Consider the following 26,900-nt stretch of genomic DNA (forward strand, 5'->3'; position numbering starts at 1 on the left):
CTTTTCTTGTCAGACCCACCAAGTCTGCAAGGCAACGGTGGAAAGTCCACTGGGTTCCTTCTGCTTCGTCTTCCTTCAACCACAGTGATAAGAACCCTGTAACTAGAATTTAGCTTGTTTTGTTTGATGCATGAGGGACAGCAGACCCCGCTTCGTCCTCCTGTCAGTGAAGTCTAATAATACTACGCCCATCTTCAGAGCCTTTTTCTTGAAGTTCATGAGGTACGTTAGGAACACACAGAAATTAAGCCTCATAGCATTCCTGTGAGTTCAGAGGTATCGTTGTTTTACAGATGGCCCAGGAAAGCTGAGGCAGAGAGAGAACTACACTAAGGGCACAGGAGTGATCGGGGGAGCTGGGGCTAAAACTGCATCCCTGTCCATCCAGTGTTATATTTTCAACCTGAGCCTGGCCTCCTGCCTGGCATGGTTAACAAAGCTTTGGCTTTGCATTTGTCAGTAAAGTCAGCTGAACTGACTTCAAGGCACAGGGAGCAGGTCTGTGGGTGAGACGGAGCTGTTTGCATGGCCATTTTGCAGACAAAGTGCTGACTCAACTTTGAATTTAGGTACATCGTAGAGTTTGATCTCAGTCTGAGGCACTGCCACATGCCCGTATCCTCTGAAATTAGCTGCATGTGCAGAAGCACACTGTAAAGCAGGGTAGCATGGGCCACTATGGAACAGAACAGGACAGGAACGAGCCCTTAACTCCCTGAAGGAGGATGTACGTGTGTAGTGGAATGGCTGCTGTATCCAGAAGCAGCACCAAATTTGGCATCTGTTACTTAGGTGCAAACTGAAGACCAGCGAAGTGCTTTGTGTGTGATGTCAGATAATGGGGAGGAGCAGGCAATTGTTACCTGTGAGAGGGGTGTGAGGGCAGCCAGGGTCCCAGAGCATGCGACCCACTTCTGTTCACGGCCAAGTTCAGCCCTTGCAGAGGTGGGAGAACAGCATACTCATTTCATGGGAGGAAAGAGAGCATCTCCTCATGTCTGGAGATGGCCCCATTGAGTGGCCATTGAAGTTTCTTGGCAAGGAAACAAGTAAAGGGGTAGAGAGGAGAGTAATGGGTGTTAGGTAAAGAAGGCGCCCCAGGGTTCCTTGCAGTGTCTCGAGTGGTTATTTGATTACTGTTATGTGGCTTTTAGTTTTAAACATGCAGGTGATGAGACTTATTTCCCTTGTCTGTCTTGTATGTAAACTCTCTTCTCAGCAGCTGGCTGGGTGGCTAAATGAAATTGTTCTAATGGTTTTGAAATGGTGCATTTAGCAAAGGCTGTGTCATCTTGGAAGCCAGATAACTTCCTCCTGCTTTAAATGTACATTTGCATTTCTTCAAGTGTATTTGCTGGCTAATCTGTATTCTGCTGTGACTTAATTGTACCTTGTGCAGACACTTCAGCTGTGCTGTGTTTCATATGCTTTCCACAAGAAGTGTGGAAGCCTCATTTTCTCTGCATTAAGTTGCCTACTTGGCTCCTACATCTTATAGTAATGCACATCATTCTTCTGCTCACACTGTCTCCTCACTGAGACCCTTTGTGGAAAGGCAGAAGCTCAGAGGAAGTCTTCCTGTTTTGTGTGTTGATTCCAAAAGTATTAAATGCTTAATATTTTATCAAGGGTTCTGCACACCAAGTCCTGCATAAGCACATTCGGTCTGTTTCCACTGGCCTTTGCTGTTATGCTGTGAGCACATCTTGGAAGGGAACTGCTCTTGCTACTGCTTTGTCATCCACCTTCTTGTGCTGATACTGACCTCTTTTTTTTTTTCTGCTTCTGGCTGTTCCCCTTGTTGTCAGTTCTGGTCTCAGCTAGCCAAGGAAACAGTAATGCCAGGTTATTGTCATGGTTTATGTATCAACCGTGTACTTGCATTCTGTTTGACCTTTTAAAATTCCCCTGTCACTTCACTTGAAGGGTGGGCCTGCTGAATCACTCGGATGGGTGGTTCTCAACACTGCTTTCCCAAGCCTCAAAGGGGTTACCGTTGTGGGGACTGAAGTGATCTCTTTAAACAGGGCTGCTCCAGCACAGGGTTTTCTGGGTGCGAGCTGGAGGTCTTACTGCTTTTCCTTGCCCATTAGTGATCTGAGCTAAATATGTTCTGAAGGGAAGGGTTGAAATCTGTTGACATGAAACCACTCTGGGTAGGTCTGTACTGAAAAATTAGGTCAATCCAGCTATGTCACTTGGGGAAGTGAAAAATCCACTTCTCTGAACCACATAGCTAAGCTAATCTGACCCTGCTAGGGACAGTGCTAGGTCAGTGGAAGAATTTATTGACATAGCTGCTGCCTCTCTGGGGAGACACATTAACTAGTCACGGGCGAATTCCTCCCAGCCTGCCAGTGTCTACACCAGTGATGGGTAGCCTGTGGGCTGCATGCGGCCCACTGGGCCTACCTGAGTTCCCTTCCCCCACATGCTTGTGCACTGGGGCACCAGAGCCCACACTTCCTATGCCTTCCCGCTTCCTCCCAGAACTTTCAGAGGAGCAAAGTGCCTGAGTTGTGCTCCATCCCCTTCCTTCCCAGAGCTGGAACACCACAAATCAGCTGTGTAAGGCATTCCAGCTCTGAGAGGGGGGTGATGGAGCACAAATCAGTTGATTCATGTTCACCGAAAATGCAACTGGGGGTAGATAACTGGGGGGCTGTAGTTCCCCAGTGTGTGAGAGGCATGTGGGGGAGGAGCAGGGGCAGACAGGGAGGCCGTGGGGCTGCAGCTGGAATCCCCATGGGACAGGTGCTGCTGCAGCCCACTAAGGTGAAGGAGGGCCACTCAGGCATCCCCCCTACTTACTGGTTGCCCACTTCTGGTTTCACTGCAGTGCTGCCACAGCATTCTAAGTGGAGACACAGCCTCTTTCTCCTGCAGCTGTGTTTGGCTGTGTGGGAGGTGGCAAAAGCACTTGGGTGAAGGGTACTGCAGAGCAGTAATTCTCAGCCTTTCCACACTACTGTACCCCTTTCAGGCATCTGATTTGTCTTTTGTACCCCCAGGCTTCCTGCCCCTTAGAAACTACTTCCTTATCAAACAGCACATCAACATACAGATGTCACATGTGCTTTACTTTCCCATTCTGTCTGTAGGAAATTTTGGTTTGTTTCGACGGTGCTAGTCTATTGTAAAAGTAGGCAGAGATGGAGAGAGCCATGTACTGCTGCCCCCAGCAGAGCTCCCTCAACAGTCGCTGCTGGAGAGGATGAAGCTGCCTTAGAGGTGACAGTGGGGACCTAGAGACAGATTGCAGGATTAGAATCATAGAAGGCTAGGACTGGAAGGGAGCTTGAGAGGTCATTGAGTCCAGCCCCCTGCCCTCATGGCAGGGCCAAGTACAGTCTAGATCATCCCTGCTGGAGACTTACCTAACCTGTTCTTAAATAGCGCCAGAGATGGAGATTCCACTACCTCCCCAGGCAACTTATTCCAGTGTTTGAGCACCCCACAGTTAAGAACTTTTCACTAATGTCCAACCTCAACCTCCCTTGCTGCAGTTTATGGACTCACTAATCAAAAATGACTTGTGTTTGCTGCATGAAGAAGGGGCCTGATTTCCCACCGCGTAAACAAAACGTGCAGGAAGCCCCCCGCCCCCCATACTTAAAAAGGCAAAGGGGGGGGTGGAGAAAAATAGCCACACGCCCAGCTAGCAGCATAGTGGCTGCAGGACGGGCCCTATCTGGGGTGTATGGCCAGGGGGGCGGTAGCCATGTCACGCTGGAGCACCTCCAGGACTGCCCCTTCTGTTTGCTAGGCGGGTCACGAAGGGGCTTTCGCCGCAGAGCGCAGGACCGAGGCAGAGACGGGTCACGCCGTGAGGTGCTTCCCAGCGGGGGGGTCTTTCCCTCCGGCCGCTGCGAAGTTCAGGGCCTGGGGAGGCCGCTGGGGGTTGGACTCGGCCGGCCCCTCCCAGCCGAGCCGGGCCCCGAACTCCGGGCTCGGGGGGCGCAGCCCCGGCTCGGCGCGGCGCGCTGCTGCCCCCTATCTTCAGCCGCCTGCCGGAGCCTGCGCGCTGAGCGGCCGCTGCCAACAGCTGGCCCCGGCGCTCGCCGCTGCCGGAGCGATGGGCCGGGGGCGACCGCGCAGCCTGTGAGCCGGGGGCCGGGATGCCGCGGCCCGGGCCCGAGCCCGAGCCCATGCCCGGCTACGGGCAGCTGCTGCAGCGCGGCTGCCGGAGCCTGGCGGGGGCGGTGCGGAGCTGCACGGACTGCGGCTGGGAGCTGGCCTGGCGGACCTGGGCCGAGAACGCCTCCCTCGCCTGGAGCGAGCCGCTGCTCTGCCTGCTCTGCGCCCTCGGCTGGACCGTGCTGCGCAGGGCCGCCGCCGGCTGCGTCTTTCGGGTCAGTGCCCGTGGCGGGGCCGGGGGGCTGCGCTGTGGGGGGAGGAAGGAAGGAAGGTGGGGGCTGCATGTTGTGGGGGCTGGGAGGGGCTGCTTCTCACGCGGGGAGGGGAAGGGGGTGCATGGGGGGGAGGGCTGCATTGCCAGGGAGCTGGGGAGGAGGCTGTTGGGGGGGAGGAGGCTGCGTGGCCTGTGGGGGGGTGGGCAGGGGACGGCAGAGGCTTGGGGGGCTGCGTTGGTTGGAGCATGTGTTGTGTTTTGCTACTTAATTCCCCTTCCCCCCTCCCCGCACACCTGGGGGCGAAGCAGGGAGATTTACTTCTTGCCCAGGGAGGGGTGGGGGCTGCACAGGATGACACGGGGGCAGTGAGCTGCCTGTGCCTCCCCCCACCCCCCCTCGGCTGTCACTGCCCTGCATGCTGATTGGCTTCTCCCGCCTCCCCGCTGCTGTGGTACAGGGCTTAGGAGCCGCAATACAGGCTGACCTAATTCCCCGCGCTGGGCTGCTGGCCCTGCTGGAATTACACCCCATCCTCTTCAGAAGAGGGTGAGGTGATCGGGTGGCTGCCTGGGGAGGGAGAGGACCCCTGGGTCGCTCTGTTTTGGCTAATTGCCCTGAAAAATGTGAGAGGTGAAAGCTGCCCCTTCTCCCCGCAGGGTGGCTTCCCGCCCCGGAGCATCCCCGGATACTCGGCCTAGGCTTTTGCTGTCCTGTGGGGTTTCCCTGGCCTCCCATGGCAGGTTCTAGACAAAACCGACGGAAAAAGATGTTGTGGCCTGGGTCATGTGACAATCCAGCGCCGTCAGAGGCACAAGCCGCCCCCTTTCCTCCATGCTCACAGTAGCATGGTGAGAAGATGCTTTTCAGGGACCCGGGGGAGGTGGGAGGTTTGGGAAGAGGGTGGTTCTGCCTGGAGATTTCTCCTGCACATTCTGTTTCAGCGTGGATGTGCTCCCCGCGGACACTCTGCTGTCTCCAGAGGTGACTCGCTCTGGGAGGATGCTGGCTGCAGGAAGCAGCACTTTATTATGATCCATGGTCCAGCCGCAGCCCAGTAATTGCTCTGGGCTTCTGTCCCCGGACCTAGCACACAGAGAAGCCTTCCAGACAAGAAACTGAGCCTTAGGCGTTTGCTAGTGTCCTTGCTTGCTCCGTGGTGAGTCACAGGCCATTGCCAAGCATGAGCACAAGGCCTAAAGTGCTAAGAACAGGGGCCAGGGAGGACTTCAGTAGCCTGGTGCTGCCCTTCTGTCACCCTTCTTCCTGCAGCCTCTCTCCTTCCCCCAAAGCTAGGTTTGAGCAGTGGGAGTTGCCAATTTTAATCAAAAGTTCAGCTTTTGTTCCTGAGAACTCCAGGACAATCCTGGAGGGGTGGCAATCTTACCAGCAGCACATGGCTATCTCTGGTTACCACAGTGGGTAGAAGACTGGCTGGGAGTCAGGACTCCTGCAGTTGAATCCCATCATGGTCTCCATCACATGGTGCGATCTTGGGCAAAACACTCAGCAGCTGTCCTGTCGCAGTTTTCCATCTGTGCACCCGTTTCCCCCTTGCCTTTGGAAAGTGCTCTGGTTGCTGCGGGTGAAAAGGGTGGTGGGATTGCTGCTCTGTGGGTAACTAACCACTCCAGCTGGCTGCCATTCCTGGGTTACAAAGTGTGAGAAGTGGGGAACAGAGCCAGGTCTCTTGGCTACATCAACATGGTTCTGGTTTGCCTTGAAATACTGCCACAGGGTTTGCTGCTGTGCCAAGGTGGCAAACGGTGCCTCAGGAGGGTCAGTTTCCCCACCAGTGGGCAGGAAACAGGGCTGTATAAAAACTCCCAAAGCCTTCACACGGTGCACGAGCTGGAGGTTTGATGGGGAAATTGGACGGGCTGGGTCTCCTGGCAGAGCTTTGCCTCTGCTAATGAGAATTGGGCTGTGTCTTGTGCCATGTATCTGAGCTGGAGGTTGTTTGGTGGAGGGGTCATTCAACAGCAGGTAGACTGAGCCTTTCACCTCCTTAATCACCCTCAGGATCCTTTTGTCTGCTGCCTGCCATTGGGAACAAACTGTGCTGCAGACAGGCTCCCTGGTGTAGAACCCAAGTGCAGTTATTCCTTTTTGTCACTTGTGTTCAGATTCTAACTCTCTGGTAATTAGCCCTTTAAGGTTCATTCGGAGACTGAAAGGCTCATCCCTGGGAAATCAATTAATTCTGTGTCCCCAAGAATACCGCCTTACTGGGCATTAATTACATGTCCTAGATGTCGGCATGTGGCCTGTAGCTGCTGTGCATGCACAGAGGAAGTCACTTTCTTACCACACACGAGGACTTGAAGATTGTGGCTTGAAACGTACCTTCATTTAGCTGTGGCTGTGTATTGCTCTGAAAAAAGCTGCTTAAAGAAACACATCTCTCTTGCTGTTGCCTGTGAATCCTACTGGTGTGTCACTGGGAGCATGCATTTTTTCTGTGGGGCATTTAGAGTGTGCAAGGAGTGCAGAATCCATGTTCCCAATGCCTTTAGAGGGCGCTGGTAGCATAGCATGTGTTTGTATGCCATGCCGTGCTCTGCCCTCTATCACAAGGATTGGCTGGAAGAGAGGGGAGGGAGGGAGGGAAGGAAGAATAGTGAGTTGGTTGTGGAGGATGGGACCTAGCATGGACTTTACTTGTTGCAATTGTCTGATTTGTATCTGTCGTGTATAGATGTGGCTCCTCCAAAGTGATCCTTGGAACAAAGATAATTATTTTGCTAGTTGCCCTCCTGGCAGACAAATTGCAGTATCTAGATAGAAAGGAAGGATCATTTCTGCCCAGAGAAGAGGCGAACTCAGTGAGCTGAGCACTGGTACCAGCACATGTCAAACCAACCTAATATCCTTCTTTGACAGGGAAACAAGCCTGGGGGGGCAGGGAAGGAGGAGTAAATGTGATCTCTCTCAACATTAGTAAGGCTTTTTATACTGTCTCAGGTGACTTTCTCATCAGCAATCTCTGAAAGTATAGCTTGGACAAACTCAGGTATGTGCACAACTGATTGGAAAACTAGCTTATCTGGTGCACAGTCCAGCTGGAAGGCGCATCAAGTGGGGTCCGATAAGGGTCTGTCCTGGGTCTGTCCAGTGTTTTAATAAAGTCTTTAAATAACAGCACAAAGAGTGCACTTGCAAGTTTGTGGACAATAGCAAGCTGGGAAGGGACGCAAGGACTGGATTAGAATTAAAAATGATCCGGATAAACTGGAGCAATGGCCAGAAATAGGATGAAATTCGATCAGGAGAAATGCAAAGCACTCCCCTTCGGTTTCACAAATACCGAATGGGAAATGACAGTGTAAGAATAGTGCTGCCGGAAAGGATCTCAGAATTTTAGTGGATCGCAAACTAAATCTGAGTCCCCCAGTGTAATACTGTTGCAAAAAAGCAAATGTCATTCTGAGCTGCACTAGCAGGAATGTTGTAAGCAAGACACAAGAAGTAATTCTTCTGTTCTGCTCAGCACTGATGAGGGACAATCAGTTGGAGTATTGTGTCCAATTCTGGACACCGTGCCTCAGGAGTGATGGGAACAAATTAAAGTCCAAAGAAAAGCAACCAAAGTGGTTAAAGGTTTAGAAAGATTGGAAAAAAAAAAGGTGGGGGGATTGTTTAGTCTGGAGAAGGGATGTTTGGTGGAGACATGGTAACAGTCTGCAAGACTATAAAAAGTTGTGACAAAGAGGAGGAGGAGAAGTTGTCCTTCTTAATCTCTGATAGGACAAGAAGCAATGATCTTAAATTGCAGCCAGGAAGGTTTTGGTTGGACATTAGGAAAAAATTCTGAACTGTCAGGATGGTTAAACATTGGAACAAATGAGCCAGGGAATCTCTGTCATTGGACGCCACCTGTCAGGGATGGTCTCTCAAGGTCCCTGTCAAGATGGACGTGTCTATGAATGAGCAGTTGCCGGTGGGGTGGTGTCAGAGTTGCTGGTCTGCAGAGCCCCATGAGAAAGCAGGAGAGGAACTGGATTTCTTGTCTGGTGTGTGGTTTCTGTACCGTGCCTCTGGATTGATGCATCATTCTCAGTTCACATTAGTGGCAGGGCCTGGCTGCTGAGTGTCCACATCTGAGTCTCCTGAATGAGTTGGACCATGAGCAGGGCCTGCAACAGGAGGCTGCCAGTGGAGTGGCCAGGCCAGCCCTAGCCTGCTAACTCCGGCCCCCCATCTCTCTTTGGTGGCCCTCATTCAGCTGGTCTGTGTCAGGCTGCTGTTCCTGGTGGCGAGTGAAGTCGGAGGGTGTGGCTGCTGCTCAAGGCCTGTAGGAGTTGAATAAAGCATAAGCCCATGCAGCATTAAGTCGCTTTTGTTTAATAACCTGATGGGCAGCCAGGGCCGTACCCATCGCAGGGCTCTCTGTAACCAGCATAGGATGAGGGTGTCCTGCCTGGATGAGTGGATTTGCTAGCTGCACCTCTTGGAAGCAAGCCCAGGGGCTGGGCACTGGAGTTGCATGGATGTGAGTGAGGGCAGAGCTGGGCCCTTGTGCTTGTATGATCCAGATCGAGCAGGGCATGGGGGGCAGGCCAAGGTGAAGGCTGAGCAATAAACTCTTTTCTAGCTGCTTTTGCTGTGCTGCTGGTAGAGCCTGTCGGTTTTGGAGCCATCCCTGCTCTGAGTGCTAGCACCAGGGTGAGATGGAAAGGAGGAGGCTGGAGTGGTACTTTTATATTAATTAAAAAAAAAAAACACTCTCATGAAGATGGGGCACTAGCTGCTGTGTTGTAAAACCGAGGGAACAGCCTCTGAGGGAAGTGGTTCTGGCTCAAGGTAGTTGTTACCTGGGGCATGTTACTGGGGAAGGAGTGCTAGAAAGCCCCATCTGGAGAGCGCGTGGGGGTGGGACTGAGAAACTCATATACAGCTGCTAGGACAGAGCAGAGGCTAGAAATACCTGTGGGACGCAGGAGCCCGCATGCTCTCCCTGTTTGGCATCTCTCCTGCTCTCTTTCCAGGGGCCCAGAGCTCCCATCTCTCTGAGGAGATAGAAAACCCAGGTCCCATGGCATAAATAAAACCTCTTATGGCTGTTAAAGACCCAGTGGCATTTTTTCCCCAGCTCCTGGCCAATACTCCCTCTATTTTTTTCCCTCCAGGGGCAGAACAGTTTTATTGTGCACCAAGGCATGTGTGGGTGTGCACCACCAGTAGAAAGCTAGGCTGCTGGCTGGCATTTGAATCTCTCCTGGTAGGCCCCTAGGCAGGGGTGCATAGTCGCTCCTGCAGGGTCCCCCCAGTGCCTTTTCTTGTGAATTGTCGAGAGCTGAGTTCTCCCTAGGCCCCAAAACACATGCCAGAGTTGTGTTCCCAACCCTGCTTTTCTCTTGGTGAAGGGCCATTTGCTGCAACCGAGCCTCTGAGCCCAGCGAGCCAGTCCCCTGGCACGAATTCCTTGGGAGCAGCCATGAGCAGCCTGGTCTGCTTCCTTCCTGCAGCGTTAATGAGTGTGAGCTTGTCTAGTCCCTCTTGGGGTGCAGAGACCAGCTCTCCTGGTGCTCATGCGCCTTAGCTGCCATTCACACCAGGAGTAAGTCACAATGGGCTGTTCCTTGTATCAGAAAATGAAACCATTTTCCTTGTGTTCCTAGTCTGGGTGTCATGTGCTGTGTGTCAGAGCTGAGCTGAGCTGTGCTGTGCTGCTGGGGAGGCTAATCAGCCCCCCGGGGATCAGGAGGCAGCTGTTTCGGGGCTCCTGTGGGTGCCCTCTCTGAAGGCTGTTCTGTGCTGTGTCCAGACACAGAACCAGCAAGGAAATGGCATTTTATTATTGATGGGTACTGTTGCAATATTTCTCACTGTGTTTCCAAAGCCTAGGCAGCGGCTCAAGGAGGTCAGTGAATAGTATTCGAGTTTACAGGTGGGGAAACTGAGGCCCACAGCATCTCAGTGACTTGCCCAAGCCCATAGGCAGTTTTGGTTTCAAGAGCAGAAGAGTTTCGGGCGTCCCCAGCAGTGTTCCCTGGAAGCTGTGCTTGGCCAGCCCTGCAGGAGAAATACAGGCACCACCCAGCTGATTAGCAGAGCACCTGCAGCTCAGTTTCATGTTTCTATGGGTGGTGCACATCTGCATGTATCTCAGTGCACATAAAATTAATTCTGCGCGTGGATGGAAAGATTTGAGGGAACAGTTGCCCCAGGCCTGTGTTCAGACCACAGCCAGCCCTCAGTGCCTTAGCGACGGCACAGCCAGCTGGTTCTATGGCATTGTCTTTGGTGTTGCAGGCTCTGGGGACCCCTCTCGCACGGTTACAGGCAGGTGCAGTCATGTTCCGTTTTCATTCTGCTGAGCCCGTGTGACCTGCACCAGGTGAGTGCAGAGGAAACTGTTCCAGTGCACGTCAGCATTCCAGCCGCGGTCCTGCTGCGTGTTCCCCACAGCCCAAACATAGGTGACCCTGGGTACCAGCAGAGCTTGAGGGGTACCCTGGCAAGGATATTGCAGCTTGGGTTAGAGGAGCTGCAGCAAAGCAGTGGGGTGGCCCAGGCCTGAAAACAATGAGGGTGACTTGGGCAGTTTCCTGTTTCTGTTTGTTTTTAATTTCTGGTTCCGCTGCCCTTGGTCGGGACTAGGCTGTTATCTGTGCTGGGTGGGGTCATAGAATACTGACCCTGAAAGGGACCTCGTGAGGTTGTTGAGTCCAGTCCCCTGCATTTATGGCAGGACCAAATACCCGCTAGACACGGGGTCAGCAACCCCTGGCACAGGTGGCAGAAGTGGCATGTAAACCGATCTCCATCGGCATATGAGGTGGGAACTCAGCCCACCCCCTCCTCCCCCATGCGGCCGGGAGCTTGCTCAAAGCCACACTGCTGGTGGATTGACAAAAGACCAGCTAATGCTACCAACCCCAACCTCAATGGGAAAGCTCTGCGGCTTCATTTATTTATTTTTGAATGAAGCTGTTGTACGTAGGATTATTAGTGACTTTAAAAAGTGTCACCGGCACTTGGACTGTACAGAGGTTGAATTTTGGCACTCTGCCTTGGAAAGGTTGCTGACCCCTGGTCTAGACCATCCTTGATAGGTGTTTGTCAAACGTGCTCTTAAATGTCTCCGCGATCTCCCCAGGCAATTTACTCCAGTCCTTAACCACCCTTCCGGGAAGTTTTTCCCAATGTCCAACCTAAACCTCCCTGGCTGCGATTTAAGCCCATTGCTCCTTGTCCTGCCCTCAGAGGTTAAGGAGAACAATTGTTCTCCCTCCTCCTTGTAACAACTTCTTAGGTGCTGGAAAGCGACTGCTCTGTCCCCTCTCTGTCTTGTCTTTCCCAGACTACTGCACAGAATGTGGTGTGAGATGTTCCCAGGGCTTTGGGAGGAAAGCTGCAGAAGGCAATTTATAGCCATTGGCCCCACCTGTTTTCAGTTCTGGAAGGTCAAAGGGGAGGTTCCCAAGCCAAACTCTTGCATCCAGCTCCATTGCAGCACTGGCTCTTTAAACGGAGCCACATTACATCACTTGCCAGAACCTGGGGCTCTTTCAGCCAGAGCCAGCCACGCATTGTTCCTGCAGCAGCACCCGTTGCTCCTAGCAACCCGGGCATCACTCTGCTGTTGCTATGGCAACAGCAGCTGGCTGAGGGCTGAGAGGATGACCCCCCACCCCTGCCTGCGCCCCACCCCAGAATGAAGAGGAGAAATAATTGGTGCCTGGGGCAGCAGGGCTCCTGCGCAGTCATTGACGGGGGTGGCTGGCTGTGTGCAGTGCTAGCTGAGGCACAGCTGTGCATGGGTAGTCTCAGCGTGTTTATCTGGGCCATAGGAAGGTCCTGCCGGGATTGCCGCAGTGACCAGCTCCCCCGGCGTGTTACTCAGAAGCAGTCCCTGCCTGCGTTGGTGCCCTCTGGACTGTGTGCAGCTCACTGCTGCGTGCGAATTCACAGAGGGCTCTTGCAAGGCCTGCGAGGCTCCCCAGAAGACAACCTCAGGCAGTCTTGGGCTGGGTGCTCTGTTCAGGGCCAGTGTTAGCCATGCAAAGAGCATGGGAGTCTTCTCTGAACAGCTGCCCCTGGAGATGGGGGAGGGGAAGAGGAAGAGCATGGGCAGGGCCCTGCTCCTGGGAGGAGACCCTCCTTGACTGGAGGAGGAGATTCCATCATGCTGTGACGGTGTCCCCTCTGGATGGCTGCTGCCTCTTCCTGCTGAGAGCTGGGAGCCCAGGGCAGACACGAATTCTCTCCTACTTCCGCGGCTCCGTAGTGTCTCAAGGCCTCAGCCTTCCCTGGGTTTCTCTTCAGCCCCTGGGCGGAGGTCGGCCAGTACTACTGTCCTGTTGTGCAGATGGGCAAGGGAGGCACAGGCACACAATGGGGCAGCCTGGGTCTCCTGACCCACTGCCCTGACCAGTGAGCAGCCAAAGGAAGGTTCTCTGCTGCAGGAGCCTGCTCCATTAGCACATGGGGATGGCCCATGAGCTGAGTGGTCTCCAAATAGGGCTCATTTGAGCTCTGTTCGGGGTGAGGTTTTAGGGAAGCCAGGCCTGGGGCACCCTCCATGCCGCCTCTCCCCCTGCAGCAGTGTTGTGCTTTGTGAAGGTGGTGGGGGTGGCCCTGCACACAGCATGGGGGGGGCAGGAGTGACACAGCGTGGCTGGGCTGGTGGCATGTGGGATCTTGCCAGTTTTAGCGCCTTCTCCTCTGTCTGATGGACTGGGGTGGCTTCCGCCCGGGCGCGGCTAGTTCTGTCCTTGCCACGTTTGGAAGGGAGCCTTCTGCGTGAATCTCTTTTCCCGGCCATACACAGAGAGGGGCTAAGGCCTGGGCCAGGGCCAGCCACCTCCACTGAACAGCTGGGCTCTTAATATAACCTTCAAGGAGCCAATGGGAGCCAAGCAGTGGGCTCTGGAAATTGCTGAGCCGGGGAGGGGTACGGTTACTTTGCAGGCATTTTATTTTCCTCTCCAGCTCATCCAGTGTTTTTCCATGACACACACAGCCTGGGGTTGTGTAACACGGGAGACTGAGCCCTTTGGAAGCAACCCCCCTAGCCAGAGTCCCACTGGATGTCCACTGTCCTGGCACACCTTCGTTCCCACTTCTCTCCATTCAGCCTAGGCCCCTGCCAGAGGTGAAGGCTCTTTCAGGGGAGAAGGCATGTGCTGGCAGAATCCCCTTTGCAAGGCACTCAGGTCCTGGCACAGCTTTACCTTCCGGGGCTCTGGATTCTCCCCGGCTGCAGAAGGCTGGATGGGAACAGCCCTGCTCCTGGAGGAGGAGGTTGGGGGTGACCCTGGCGGGCATGCACAGGCCATGTGCCTTTGGCTTCTGCTTTCTCCAGTGCTCTGTGTTGACAGCAGCTGCTGCCGTGGCCAAGTCTGAGCTGGATGGAAACCTGAGCTTCCTTGTCTCCCCATCTGGCTGGCTGCCAGCCAGGGCCTCCCTTCGCCACCTCCCGCACCCGCCTGGAGCCGGGAGGGTCACATCCCTGGTGGAGGGCAGGACTGGAAGGAGCCTTTACACTGTGCTTTCCGCAGGTTTGTTGCCAGGGAAGCTCCAGCCAGTCCACGGTGGCTCTCCCTGGTGTGGCGTGGAGACTCCTGGTGCTCTTGCACCTTCCCTGTGGCAGCAGCAGGGAGTGTGAATGGTGCACTTAGGCGTCCTTTCTCGTGAGGCATCGGAGTTCACTAGGCACCAGGGTGTTTGGCTGTGCAGCTGGCGGATTTCCACACCAAATGGCTCAGTGTTTGGGGCAGTCTGGCTGAAATGCCAGTCTCTGATCCGTGTATGTGTCCCTCTCCTGTGCGCTGTTAGTGCTACTGGCTCCCCCGGGCCCTGGGGGAACCCAAACACCTGAGCCCAACATCACACCAGTACAGGGCATCTCAGTGCAACCCCGAGGCTGGTCAGTGGCCCATGATCGGGGGCAAATGAGGCCAAGGAGCTGCCCCCAGAGACTTTTTCCTGAGTGATAAACATGAGGCTCCCCAGCCCCTGACCCTGAGTAGCCACCTTGGGCTCTGGGCGTGGGGTCCTCTGAGGCCAAGTCCGGGGGATGCAGCAGCCTGGGGGAACTGCAATGAATCTCCCGGAGCTGGGGCTTCGAGAGGAGGCAGACACCAGGCACCCTGCTGCTTCCCCTCCCTGAGCCCTGTACCATCTCCTGTCTCCTGGCAGCCGTTTGGGGCGTGGTGTCACCTGCAGCCAAAAGATGCCGCCAAGATGCCAGAGAGCGCCTGGAAGCTGCTCTTCTACTCACTGTCCTGGTCGTACGGTGCCTACCTGCTCTTCTTCACCGAGTACCCCTTCTTCCATGACCCGCCCTCCGTCTTCTACGGTATGCTCCACATGCCACCGGTCCTGTGTGGGAAGGCCAGGGTGCTGCCTCGAGCCTCAGTTTCACCAGCAGCTGGGAATGCAGGAGGGATCACAGACCTTGAAAGTCTTCTCAGCTCACTGCTTTACTGAGACAGTGACACCCAGTAGGTAGAGCGGAGAAGGGGGCTGGAAGCCAGGACTCTTAGGTTCTGCTGCCAGCTCTGGGAGAAGCGTGTGGTCTAGGGGGTTAGAACAGGGCATGGGAAGGAAGTACCAGTGTTCCCTGTAAGCTGAGCATTGGGGTGGCCACACAGGAGAGATTCAGGGGCTGCCCAGAGGATTAGCAGAGCACCCCCAGCTGGCAGCCTGTGTTTCTATGGGTGGTGCACATCCACACAGGCCTTGGTGCTCATAACAAAATTTGTTCCACCCTTGGATGGAAAAAATTAGAGGGCTCTGTTTTGCCCTCTCTTGGGCCTTGTCACTCCACGAGCTCGGGAACTGCCTGGGAGCATGCCCTAGTCCAGCCAGCAGGCACTGCTCCCTGGGCAGTGCTGAGGCTGTGCTGGTTGCGGGGGAGACGTCTGGGCAGTGCTCACGCAGGGCTCTCTGGGCTGCTCCTAGGTTGGGAGAAGGGCATGACGGTGCCCACAGACATTGCCATCGCCTACTTGCTGCAGGGCAGCTTCTACATGCACTCCATCTATGCCACCGTGTACATGGACGCCTGGCGCAAGGACTCCGTGGTCATGCTCATCCACCACGTGGTGACGCTGACACTCATCGCCTTCTCCTACGCCTTCAGGTGAGCCCCCCGCCCCTGTCTGGCCGTGTCCCCATGTGCAGCACGCTCCAACCTGCGCCGTCCCAGGGCCAGGCACCCACCAGGACATGTGGCAGCCGGTCCACACCCAGCTGCTGCTCACGCTGTCTCCCTTGCTCTGAGATGCCCCACAATCCTCCGGTGTTTCCCATGACGCGGCATTCCCCACCTGAGCCCTCCCCACCTCTCTCATGGCCATCCGGTGCTGTTGGCTTGCATGGCCTGGAGCCCGCGGCTCCCATGCAGTCTGCCTTGGGCCGAGAGCCCACCGCCAACCTCCGAACTGAGGTGCACAGCCCTGGTCCTGCCGTGCAGCTCTCGAACGCCCAACAGCTGCAGGCCTGTGCACGACACAGTCCCTTCTCCCCACAGGTTCCATAATGTGGGGATCCTCGTGCTTTTCTTGCACGACATCAACGATGTGCAGCTGGAGTTCACCAAGCTCAATGTCTACTTCAAGCACCGGGGCGGGGTCTACCACCGGCTCAACGATGTCATCTCCGACCTGGGCTGCCTCACCTTCAGTGTCAGCTGGTGAGCTCCAGACCTTCCTCTGCTCCCCACTCCCCAGAGCCCTGCAGGGGCTGCTCCTGCTGAGCTTGGAACCAGTGTTCCCACTAATATTTTCCATCCATGTGTAGAATAAATTTTGTTACGTGCACCACCAGTAGCATACTGAAAGCAAGAGCCAGTTTGAAGGTGATGGAGAAGATCTGGAACAGCAAAGCGATTAGCTTAGGAGCGAAGCTGAGCGTCTTGGAAACATGTGTTCAGCAGCCTGTTGTACAGATGTGAGACGTGGGTGATAACGAAAGATTCGAAGAGAAGAGTATTGGCATCTGAGAGCAGCTGGTAGAGGAAGATCCTGAGGATAGGATGGCTGCAGAAGGTCACCAATGAGGAGTTACATAGGAAGACACAGATGAAAGAGAACCTGCCGCAGAAGGTTGCACGAGGGGAGTTACAGCTATTCGGGCATAGCTACAGAATGAACGACGAACGAAAAATCAAGACCCTGGTATTTGGCATAATGGAGGGTTCGCATGGGAAAGGCCGACTCCACAGGGAATGGGTAGATGATATAATAGATGGGTGCAGAGCGAGTCCAGCCACTCCGCACTGGACAGGAAGGATGGAAGGAAATAGTGAGAGAAGCATCAGACCCCAGCGGGCCCTGAGCCCTTGGTTGTTGATGACGATGATGATGACGACAACCACCAGTAGAAACCCAGGCTGCCGGCTGCAGGGCCACTGCTGGCTGGGCAGCACCTGAATCTCCCCTAGACGGCCACCCAAGAGCTCTGCTTACAGGGAGCCCTGCTGTTGTACCAGCCTGCTGGCCAGGGCGATAGTTTGATGTCGCATATGCGGAGCGGGGCTGCACAGGGGTGAGGGGAAGGAGGAGCTGGCTCTGGCAGCGCGAGCAGCACCCTTTCACCCTGGGACAGAGGGAGATGGGGACGTGCTCCCATCACAGCCCCGCATCAGAGCCACTCCAGACAGCACAAAAACCTTGTCTGCCAGCCAGCGACTGGTCCATTAACTGGCTCCAGTGCTGCCCCCAGCGTGTCCTACCCCCGTCTCCTTCTCCCTCTGACCCAGCCAAGTGGGGGCAGAGGGGGAGGGGGACACACTGTCTGGACATGGGCCAGTGGGGGAAGGGGCAGGTATACCATGGATGGGTTTGTGGCAGCAGCTGCCTCCTCCCCTTACAGCCCTTCTCCTCTGTGACGGGACCAGTGTTCCCCGTGATCTGAGTGCTTGGGCAGCCACACAGCTGAGTTGCAGAGCGCCCACAGCCTGTGGTTTCTACTGGTGGTGCACGTGTCCCTGTGCCTCAGCACACACAACAAAATTTATTCCGCACATGGATGGAAGACATTCACAGGGACACTGCATGGGAAATGTCTCCTGACAGCCACCTGCCTGGGCTTGGAGTAACCCCCTCTTGCAGCCTCCCTGCCGTGGGGTCGGAGCTGGGCCCTCTTGGACGAGTGGGAACCCCACAGTGACTGGGAAAACCAGCTCCGCTCCCTGGGGAAGGGGCTGGGCCTGGGAGGATGCAGGTCCCCAGAGTGATTCCCCCCACCCTGTGCCTCTCCTGGCAGGTTCTGGTTCCGCCTCTACTGGTTCCCCCTCAAAGTGCTCTATGCCACCTGCCACACCAGCCTGCAGTCTGTGCCCGACATCCCTTTCTACTTCTTCTTCAACGCCCTGCTCTTTGCCCTCACGCTGATGAATGTCTACTGGTTCCTGGTGAGTGGGGGCGGCTGGGCCCCTGCCCAGCCCCGCTGCTGCCTGAGGAGCGGGGGGGGGGCGGGGGAAGAGCCAGAGCCCCCAGGCAAATAGGGGAAGGAGTCGTGGGGGGAGGAGAACAAGTCCCCCATGGAATTAAGTAGGGGGCACAAGTGGTTGGGGGGAGGGAAGCACAAGTGCCTTTGTCTGTCCCCCTTCCTCCCCCTCCCCCACTGCAGTTCCCACTGTCTGGCCTGCTGATGGGCCACAGAGTGAGTGATAACGATCGCAGATCACAGCCCCCCCCACCCACGTCCTGGGGCTGAAGATGGGCTGGGAACGGAAGGGCAGTCACGGAGGGGGAGGGGGCGGGAGACCAGGGTGAGGCCGGATGTGACCCCAAGGGTGGGGAGGGTCACATCAGCCAAGGTTCCCCAAAGTCGCCAGGGAGAGCTGGGGCTGGCTGGGGGGTTGCTCAGGACTGTGTCTGCGTAGGCGGCTGTGCTGCTCCGTTGGGTCCTTATTGCACTGCTGCTACAGCCTGCCTCGCCCCAGTGCCGGTCCCCGGCCGCATGCGGCAGAGCACAACGAACATCTCCTGCCCTCGTGCCGGGCAGATGGATTTGGCGGAGGGGCAGCATCTGGGGCCCGATGGGTAATTGGTACCCACAACTCGTCGACAGCTGGATGTGCTTGAAGCTGCACGCGCCCCGTCCCCCTCCCCACATGCCATGGGGCAGTCCATTGCTCCTGGTCCCGGGCTCCAGCGGGTGGATTGCCAGAAGGAGGGGAAGGGGGCAGCTTTCTGGGCTGGAGTCTCCCTGTATGCCCCTTAGGATGGGGCAGCCCCACTGCTCCTACACAGCTGCGAGTGCCTGACTCCCAGCCTGGCTCATTCAAGGCTGACGTTAGCCTGTGTTCCTGGGCAGGGTGGGGCTGAGTGGGGACTGTGGCCAGCAGGGTCACTGCCTGTTTCCTGGCCCCCCCAGTACATCGTCCTCTTCGTGGCCAAGGTGCTGACGGGACAGATGCAGGAGGTGAACGACGTGCGTGAGTACGACGTGGAGGAAAGCCAGAGAACTGCAGGGCCTGAGAAGGGGGAAGACCTCCAGCTCCCCAAACCCTGGAAAGAAGGGTGAGTAGGGGCAGGCACAGCCCTCCCCCCACCCCACCCCGACCAGGGGAGAGAGCAGCCCGAGGATGCTAAGAACAATGGATCTGGGCTGAGGGAGGCGTCCCTCAGGATAAACCCCCCTTGGGTCCCGGGAACAACAGGCCTGTCAGAGCAGACGCATCTCCCTCTGTGGGATTTCTGGCTGCTGGTGGGGTCAGGAAGGAATCTTCTCTCTGTCCATCCCTCTCTCCCTCCCCCTGACAGGCCTGGCCTCTCTGCCTGTACAGGGACTTCCCTTGGCGGAGCAGGCTGAGGGTCTGGTCCAGGCTGGCAGGAGAGGACCAGCTGGATGCTGGTTCCCATGGGTGTTCCTTGGTGGCACTCAACCCCTCGCTGCACGTGCCTGTCACACGGGGGGAGAGCAGGGCTACACGACAGGTTGGATTGTGGGGGTTACCCCAGGGAGGGGCTGGTCCAACCCGGGGCTCATTTCGGCCATGGTCTCTTTCGCAGGAAGCACCTGAAGAACGGGCTGATAAAAGACAAACGGTTGTAAGGGAACCGCGACCACTATGGACTGGGATTGGCCGGGCCCTCCCCAAGCCAGCGAAGGAGAGCCCTGCAGAGAGGGAGTGCACGCCGCCCGGAGCTGGGGAGCAGCTGGCAGCCCAGGACAGTCCACTCCCCTGGGCTGGGCTCTGGCCGGGCTGACGGGGTTGCTGCAGCCAGTTGGTGCTGGGCGCCCTGTGGGCCAGGACAGCTGTGATGGGGGGGAGGGGAGGTGACTTTCCTATCGGGCTCCAGGTCAGGTGTGGAACTGGCTTTCCGGGACCGGGCAGCCCTGGCTCACCCCACCCCTCCACCCTCTCTGGGGTTTCCCCAGGATCCCGGGCAGCTCTCCCTCTGGCTGGGAGCAGGTGAGGGGCTCAGAGCAGGGAGGCAGACGCCCCTCCCCCTCTGCATGAAGCCGGCGGGGGAGAGGGCAAAGCCAGCTCTGCTGTAGCTGGCAAGCAGGGACTGGTGAGGTACCCGCCAGGCAAGGTGCTGGGCTGCTATGAAGCCTGCCGTCCAGTAGGGGTCACTGTAATACAGGGAGCAGCTGTAGGTGCATCCAGGGGTTACCCCACAGAGCAGCCCACAGCTGTCTGCTCAGCCCTGCCTGATACCCACCCGCACCACAGTCTGGAGGGGTCACCCAGGGGGTGCAGTAGGCACCAGTCTCCTGCAGCTGATCCGAGTGCCCTGCCTGTGGTACTGCGGCTCCTTCACACCCCTGGGGACCAGAGAGAGAAGGGACAGCGGGTCGCTCGAGCTGGCCTGTTTTCCAGGCTGTGAGAGTTCTGAGCTTTGCATTTCCTGCAGGCTGTGCTGAGCAGCACACGTTTCCGCTTGGTGGGAAAGAAACCTGGTGGAATTTTGAACCCTTCCCCTGGCTCTGGACTCATCCCATCCCAGTGCTCCTGCAGTGCCAGCTGCGGATGTCCACAGCTCCCTGCCTGCTCCTTTCCAAGGCCTGAACGCCAAGCCGGGCGGGCACTAGGACACTGGTGCGAATTGGCACTGGCCTCAGAGGTTTAAGCCAAACTGGCAGGGAGTGAGGGGCTGGTTGTTTTCTTTCTGGTTGCTTGCTTGGATGTGAACCCCAGATACTGCTGCCCAAGCGCAAAGAGGCTCCCTGGTAACATGTGAAACTGGGAGGGGGCATGAAAACATGACCCCACTTGTTAGAAATCCCCTCCCCCACTTTCCGACTGACTCTGCTGGGCTGCCCCTGCCTGCAGGCAGCCAGAAGAGACAGGACAGGAAATTAAACAACCCACCCACTCCATGCTTTGGTTCCTTGACTTTCAAATTCGGCTTTGCATGGGGTAAAAACACTACAGGGCCTGATCCTGCTTTCATCCCTTGTGGTGTAAATCAGGAGTGACTGCACAGACGCCAAGGGAGGAATGCGGGAGGGAATGCCCCTGGTGTCTCGCCAGCAGCAGGGTTTGAGTTCGTACGTGGTTGAATGGCGGCGGGGCTTTAAAAGCAGCTTGCTTGTGCCTCAGGGCTGTGGAGCCAATGGGTTCAGGGAGGAGGCAGTGTGAAGCCATTGCTGCAGGGTGGGCTGGCAGGATTCCTAGAGCTGAAGGATCAGGGCAGCACTAGGGGAGTGGCAGCAGGACCAGAGAGGTGCTATTAACTGGCCAGCCTGACGCCCTTAGGGCTCAGAGGTCCAATCCACCCTGGCCCTGCCTTGTGGTGTCAGTTACACCCGGACAAAAGTGGAAGTGATGTAGCCCTGTTGGATCAGCACAGTCCTTGGCCCCAGGTGCAGGGCAGGGCATGGCCGGGCTGTGAGGAGAAAGGTTTGAACAGCCGAGCCAGTGACACAGGTGTGCAGAGTGCAGCCTGGGCCCTGCAGCCCCCAGCTTGTCAGGTGCCAGTGCTGGCGGAGCTGCCCCTGCTCTAGTGAGTGCAGCCCTCCCGACACAGACCTGTCTCCCAGGTCTGGGTGCTGCATCCCCCGTTGTGCCAGGGCTGGCACAGGAGGAGCTCGGTTTCCTGCAGGGGCCTCGTATGTCTTGGCTGGGCAGGGAGCCAGCAGAAGGATGGTGTGGAAGTGCAAGACTTTAACAGCCCATCAGGCTGCCTGGCAGGCCGGGGGAGCGTCAGACGGTGGGGACAGGAGGTGGGGGGGGGGAGACCCTGATGAATGCAGAATTGTGGATCTCCAAGGAGGAAACTTGACTGGGCTGTGGGGGCAGCGGGGCGGGGGGGGGAGGTTACAAAGGTGCCATCGCCTTCTCCAGCTAGTTGGCTTGTTCCTGTAACACCCCCACCACCATGCATCCATCTGGCACATGCAGCTGGTACAGTCCCCCGCCCATCCCCTCCTGGTCACAGGCAGGTGGCTGGGCCCTGTGGCTGTGAGCTGCTGGGGGGGGGTGGGGAGGCAGTATAAGCCCCCCACGTGGTCTGGGCTACGTAGGACCTTGAGGTCCTCACACTGCAGCCTGATACAGCAAATCCCTCTACCCGCCCCCGCCGCCTCAGTTTCCCCAGCTGAGCCAGCAAGCAGGGCAGCCCCATCCCTGCTGCAGCCTGTCTCCTGGGGTCACCGTGCCCCGCGGTGGGTGGGTGGCACAGGCAGGGCTCGGCTGGGCGGGAGTGGGTAGGGGGGGTGCCAGCTCCCTGGCTCTGTTTCCCCTCCCCCCGGCTGAGCTGGAGGTGGCAAAGTCCCCGCCTGTGCTGGGTGGAACTCCCCCCCCAAAGGGTTAACGGGCTTCCCAGCCCCGTGCGCGGCCTGGGGGGCTTGTGTTCAGCCCCTGCCCAATCCCGGGCGTCCTGCCGCGAATTGCGCACGCTGGAGATCAAAGCGCCACTCGCCACCCCGCTGGCCTGGTGGCTCCGCGCGCTGCTCTTTGTCCGTCCAGCCCAGCCCAGCCCAGCCCAGTTATGGGGCCCGGCTCCGCCGCAGCCCCCTTGGCCGCCGGCCTCCTCTGGGCGCTGCTGCGCCTGGCGCTGGGCGCGGACGGCCGCGAGCAGGAACGGCTGCTCTTGAAAGCCCTGGGCCTGAGCGCCAAGCCCACCCCCAGGGCCGCAGCGCCTGTGCCCCCGGTGCTGTGGCGGCTCTTCCAGCGCGGCGCGGCCGAGGCGCCGGAGCGGGCCTGCCGGGTGGAGGAATTCCGCGTCCCCGGGAACATCATCCGTGTCCTCGCGGACCAAGGTACAGCCGCCCACGCGTGTGAGGTCGGGGCCGGCCCAGCCCCTGGGCCCTTCACCGGGGTGGGGGGCCTGAGGCCCCGGGAAACTCGCTGCTGTAGTGAGCTGGGCCGGTGGGCCCGGGGCAGGGAGCTGAGCGCCAGCCCCTCTGGCTGGGCTTCCTACCCGCTGGCGGGAGCGCTTTGACCCAGCGGGGCTCCTGGTCCCCGGGCCGCCCGGAGTTCCCTGCCCGCGGGGGAGGGGGGGGTCGGTCCAGCGCTGGGCGTGGCCTCCTGCAAGCTCAGGCAGGTCAACGCTCCCTGCCTCAGTTTCCCCAGGTGGAGCCGCGCAGCCCGGAATGTTTGTGAGGTCGTTGGGCTCCCCCAGGGCAGGGCGATGTGCGCGCTGCTCCCGCACCGCCTGGCTCCGCTGGCAGCGGGGAAGCCCCTGAAGAGCCTTTGTCTGTGACGGGGGCTTAGCTCGGGAAGTGGCCATGGCGGACCTCAGTCGCTGCGAGGATGATGTCAGGGCACGTCCCCGCAGCGCTGGCCTACAGGGAGCCTTTAACTGCCACACCCCTCAGCCCTGCAGGCTGAGCAGGACCCGGGGACGGGCGGGGCTGGCGGCAGCTGGGACGTGGGTGGGCTTCATGGTCTCCCCTTGGCACGGAGCATCCAGACAAGGCAGAACTCCTGATGTGCTCGGGCCCGGCCCACCACCAAGGCCCGCCTAGTTTTCTGGCGGCCTGGCAGGGGAAGCACTGGGCACCAGCCTGGTACTGTCCGTGGATGTGTAGCCGTGGGCCTGTGTGGGCCACGCCTTCTGTTTGCTAGCGCGCTGTACACACGCTGCTTTAGCGAGCCCTTGGCTCCTGGGGAAAGCGGGCTGGAGCCCGATGGAGTGACTGTGTCCTGGACCAGCGTACCCAGGCAGCCTGGTTTTGGCCGAGCACCAAAACCAGCAGGACTTTCTGTGCCACCACCAGCTGCTACCCTGCTCTTCCAGCTGGGGAAGCTGGTGCACCCAGAGGCTTAGGGATGGTCCCAGGGGCAAACAGCCAGTGGTAGAGAAGCCAGCAGTCCTCCCTCCTGCTTCTGTTCCTCAGCTACAGCCTACCCAGCCCTTGCCTCTGGGGCTGGCGCAGGCTTGTTACTCTCCCAGGATCTGTCACTTTCTCTTTGCCAAGCAGCCTTTGCCCCCCAGCAGGGAGAGGTGGGTACTGAGTGCCGTGGCGCATCTCTGCTGTGGTGGAGTGCCCAGATGATGCCCAGCTGCTGGGAATATCCCATCCCAGCAGCAACACGCTGAGAGGGCAGTGGTATCTTTGACACCTCACCTCTTCCAAGCCCCGTGCGAAGGCTGCAGTGCCTATCGCGTCTGTAGGGGCAGAGGCACACAGCTCTCTGCCTGGGTGGGGGTGACCACGCTGGTCCGAGGCAGGAAAGTGTCAGAAAAGTTCTGCTCCCCCTGCCCTTTGCACTGGCTCCATAGCAGAGCTGAGCATGGTCAGGAACCTTGAGTGACCTCCATGCAGAGGCTGAGCCAGGGATGCAGCAGGTGATAAGGGTGAGCAGTGGGGAACCGGGGGTTTGGTGCTGGCTTAGCCCAGCTGTGAGGTCAGGAGACCCTTGCCACCCAACAGATGTCACCTCCTATTTTCCTCCCCCCTCAGGCCACTTCATTCACAGTGAGACACCCAAGACTTCCCTGTGTCTGGAGAAACGGGTGTACTTTAATTTCTCTGCCCTGGAGGCGGGGGAGCAACTCACCATGGCCCAGCTGGAGATCCAATTCAGCCACAACTCCTACCACCCTTCCAGTGGTGGGCAGGTCTTTGAGCTGCGTCTGTCCCAAGCCCTGCAGATGTCGCTGCATGGAATGCCCCCGCATGGGTGCAACCACAAGCTCCTGGTAGCCCAGTCCTTTGCACAGCTGCACAAATCCCTCTTCTTCAACCTGACCGAAGTGGCAAAGGGCTGGAGAACTCCCAGCAAGAACCTGGGGCTAATCCTGGAGATCTCAGTGGGCAGCAGGGAGGGCGCTGTGGCCTGGCCGCACCCAAGGCTGCAGAATCCCTGTGCCAGTATCGATGCCTTCCTCGACACCTCTCTGCTGGTGGTGTCCCTCAACCAGAAGCAGTGCAAGGACACCAGGAAGAGGCGAAGCGCCTATCATACCCCTGTCACCCCCAGCAATCTCTGCAAGCCAAGGCGGCTTTACATCAGCTTCAGTGATGTGGGCTGGGAGAACTGGATCATTGCACCCCAGGGATATATGGCCAACTACTGCCTGGGGGAGTGCCCCTTCCCCTTGACAGCAGAACTCAACAGCACCAACCATGCCATCCTCCAAACCATGGTGCATTCCCTGGACCCTCAAGGAACCCCCCAGCCCTGCTGTGTCCCAGTCAGGCTGTCCCCCATCTCCATCCTGTATTACGACAACGATGATAATGTGGTGCTGAGACACTATGAGGACATGGTGGTGGATGAGTGTGGCTGCAGGTAACAGAGCAGCTGGTGGCAACAGAATGGGTCATTGGCTTGGGTAACTATGGGCTTTGGTTAATGGACTAGGTCAAAATGTATTAAATTTCCTCTGGGTGTGGGGGAGGTAGGGACTCTTGCCACCCCTCTCTTGGTGCAGTGCATGGCAGAGCTGCCTGTTTGAGGTATTGCTGCAAAATGCAGCCTCCAGGTGTTGATGCAGTTTGGGATTCTAATTTAAATGCTGATTGCCTGGAGCCAGCAGGCTTCCAAATTCTCATCAGATGTTGGTTGCATCCACCTGGAGCCTTGTTTAAATGGGCCAGGGATGAGCATTGAACAGCCACCCATCTCACTAACTCTAGCAGCAAGGACAAGTAGCCGGAATTTTTGTCCCCAGCTGGCCCCACAAAACTGGGAAAAAGAAAAAAATCCAAAGGGCCAAACTATTTGAAAACCCATTAAAGACAATTCATGGATTCTTGAAGAGCGTTTGGTGGTCTGCGAATGTGAATCTTGAGTCTATCAGGCAGCTGGCTACAGAATGCAGCACAAAGATGCATAGCCAAGGTCGCCCTTTAAAAATTGTTTTCACCCTGCTCACGGCCAGAGTTTGCTTAGTAGTAAGGACAGAAAAAGTATTCCCCTCTGCTTAACACTTACCTGTCTTTTACAAGCCACATCACACTAGAGCAGCAGCCAATGCACAAGCAGCCTAGTGAATAAATACACAGGAGCATGGGGAGGAAAGCAGTGGTTTGTGCAATTATTTAAAGCATGATCCTGAAGTGATGAGGACTGGTTCAGCAAAATAGCTTCATAGTGTCTCATTTTAATATGATTCCTGTTGACTCCATAAGGCCTCAACAGTGTAGTAGTTTCTAACCAAGGTGCCACAACAGACCCATGAGTGAACAACTTGCAGCTGGCTGCAAATTCCTGTTGGAACTGTGACTATTTAGTTATCAGTGGGTTGGGGCTTCCTGTATTTCAGTCAGTAGGTGAGGACCAGCTCCCTCTTCACCACCTATGAACCACTCGCTAAAGCTGCCTGTTCTTCATGACACATATGACATGAAAAAATAGGTGGGGGAGGGGCTTCCTTCCAAGTGAAGCTTTCTATGGGGACCCTTAAGAGCTGCAATGCTCAGCCTAAACTCCTGGCTTGCAGGGCCAAACCACCTCTCAGTAGGTCTCCACCTATACTACCAACTGTGATCCATGTTAAAATAAAATGGGTGGGGTGGGGTGGGCTGGGGGTGGAGAGTTGAAGTCATGAAGCAACCTGGGAAAGCTGCCAGCACATTCCCATCTTTAGTCTTGCCAGCCTTGGGCTATACTGGTAAAAAGGAAAATCTACCCACCTACTAAACTGAAGCTGACAGTTGTGTGACAACTTACTCCCACTACCTGTGCCTCTCTCCCCACCCACTCCAGCTGAAAGCATCATGTCAGTGACTGACCCTCAGAAAACCCCTTCTCCCCAGCACCGGGTGGGGTAGCCAGAAGAACACAGCAGTTAGCCACGGCTGCTTTATAGGTTTGAAATCTTTTGCTGTAGCTCAATCCTGAGATCAAAGTAAAGTTTTACCTTTCAGTGGATAATTTATAACTTCAGTCTGTCTGTCTTGGGCCAGGGGGGAAGAGGGAGGAGAGAAGGAACCAGCCCTGTGAAATTTTGTAACTTTTTTCAATACCAGATTGAAACTAATGGAGACCTGGGTGGTTTTTTGTATCTGCTTTGTCAGCTGTCAAAATGGAGAGGTTTTACTAAGCTGTAATAGGAAAGACCTTTGCCTTGTAGGGAAATTAAGGTTTATCCACTTCACTAGCACAGAGCGTTCTTTCCCTACCCCAGTAACGCAGTGCTAATGAATATACACAGAGTTGGTGAGCAGGGCCAGTCAGGCAGAGTAGGT

General features: G+C 56.8%; 2 protein-coding genes across 2 annotated transcripts; both read left to right on the forward strand.

Annotated features, from left to right (window-relative positions):
- The first annotated feature begins 3,786 nt into the window (after positions 1 to 3,786).
- Positions 3,787 to 21,459, forward strand: CERS1 (ceramide synthase 1). Its single transcript, XM_074978289.1, has 7 exons — positions 3,787 to 4,352; positions 14,496 to 14,655; positions 15,261 to 15,441; positions 15,832 to 15,993; positions 17,568 to 17,715; positions 18,684 to 18,829; positions 19,322 to 21,459. The coding sequence occupies exons 1-7, from the start codon at positions 4,119 to 4,121 to the stop codon at positions 19,362 to 19,364; spliced, it is 1,074 nt and encodes a 357-aa protein (XP_074834390.1). The 5' UTR covers positions 3,787 to 4,118; the 3' UTR covers positions 19,365 to 21,459.
- Positions 21,460 to 21,600: 141 nt separating this feature from the next.
- Positions 21,601 to 26,191, forward strand: GDF1 (growth differentiation factor 1). The gene is made up of 2 exons (XM_074978307.1): positions 21,601 to 22,520; positions 24,168 to 26,191. The coding sequence occupies exons 1-2, from the start codon at positions 22,250 to 22,252 to the stop codon at positions 25,001 to 25,003; spliced, it is 1,107 nt and encodes a 368-aa protein (XP_074834408.1). The 5' UTR covers positions 21,601 to 22,249; the 3' UTR covers positions 25,004 to 26,191.
- The last annotated feature ends 709 nt before the right edge of the window (positions 26,192 to 26,900 follow it).

The sequence above is a fragment of the Carettochelys insculpta genome, chromosome 27 (genome assembly GCF_033958435.1).
Source record: "Carettochelys insculpta isolate YL-2023 chromosome 27, ASM3395843v1, whole genome shotgun sequence".
NCBI lineage: Eukaryota > Metazoa > Chordata > Testudines > Carettochelyidae > Carettochelys > Carettochelys insculpta.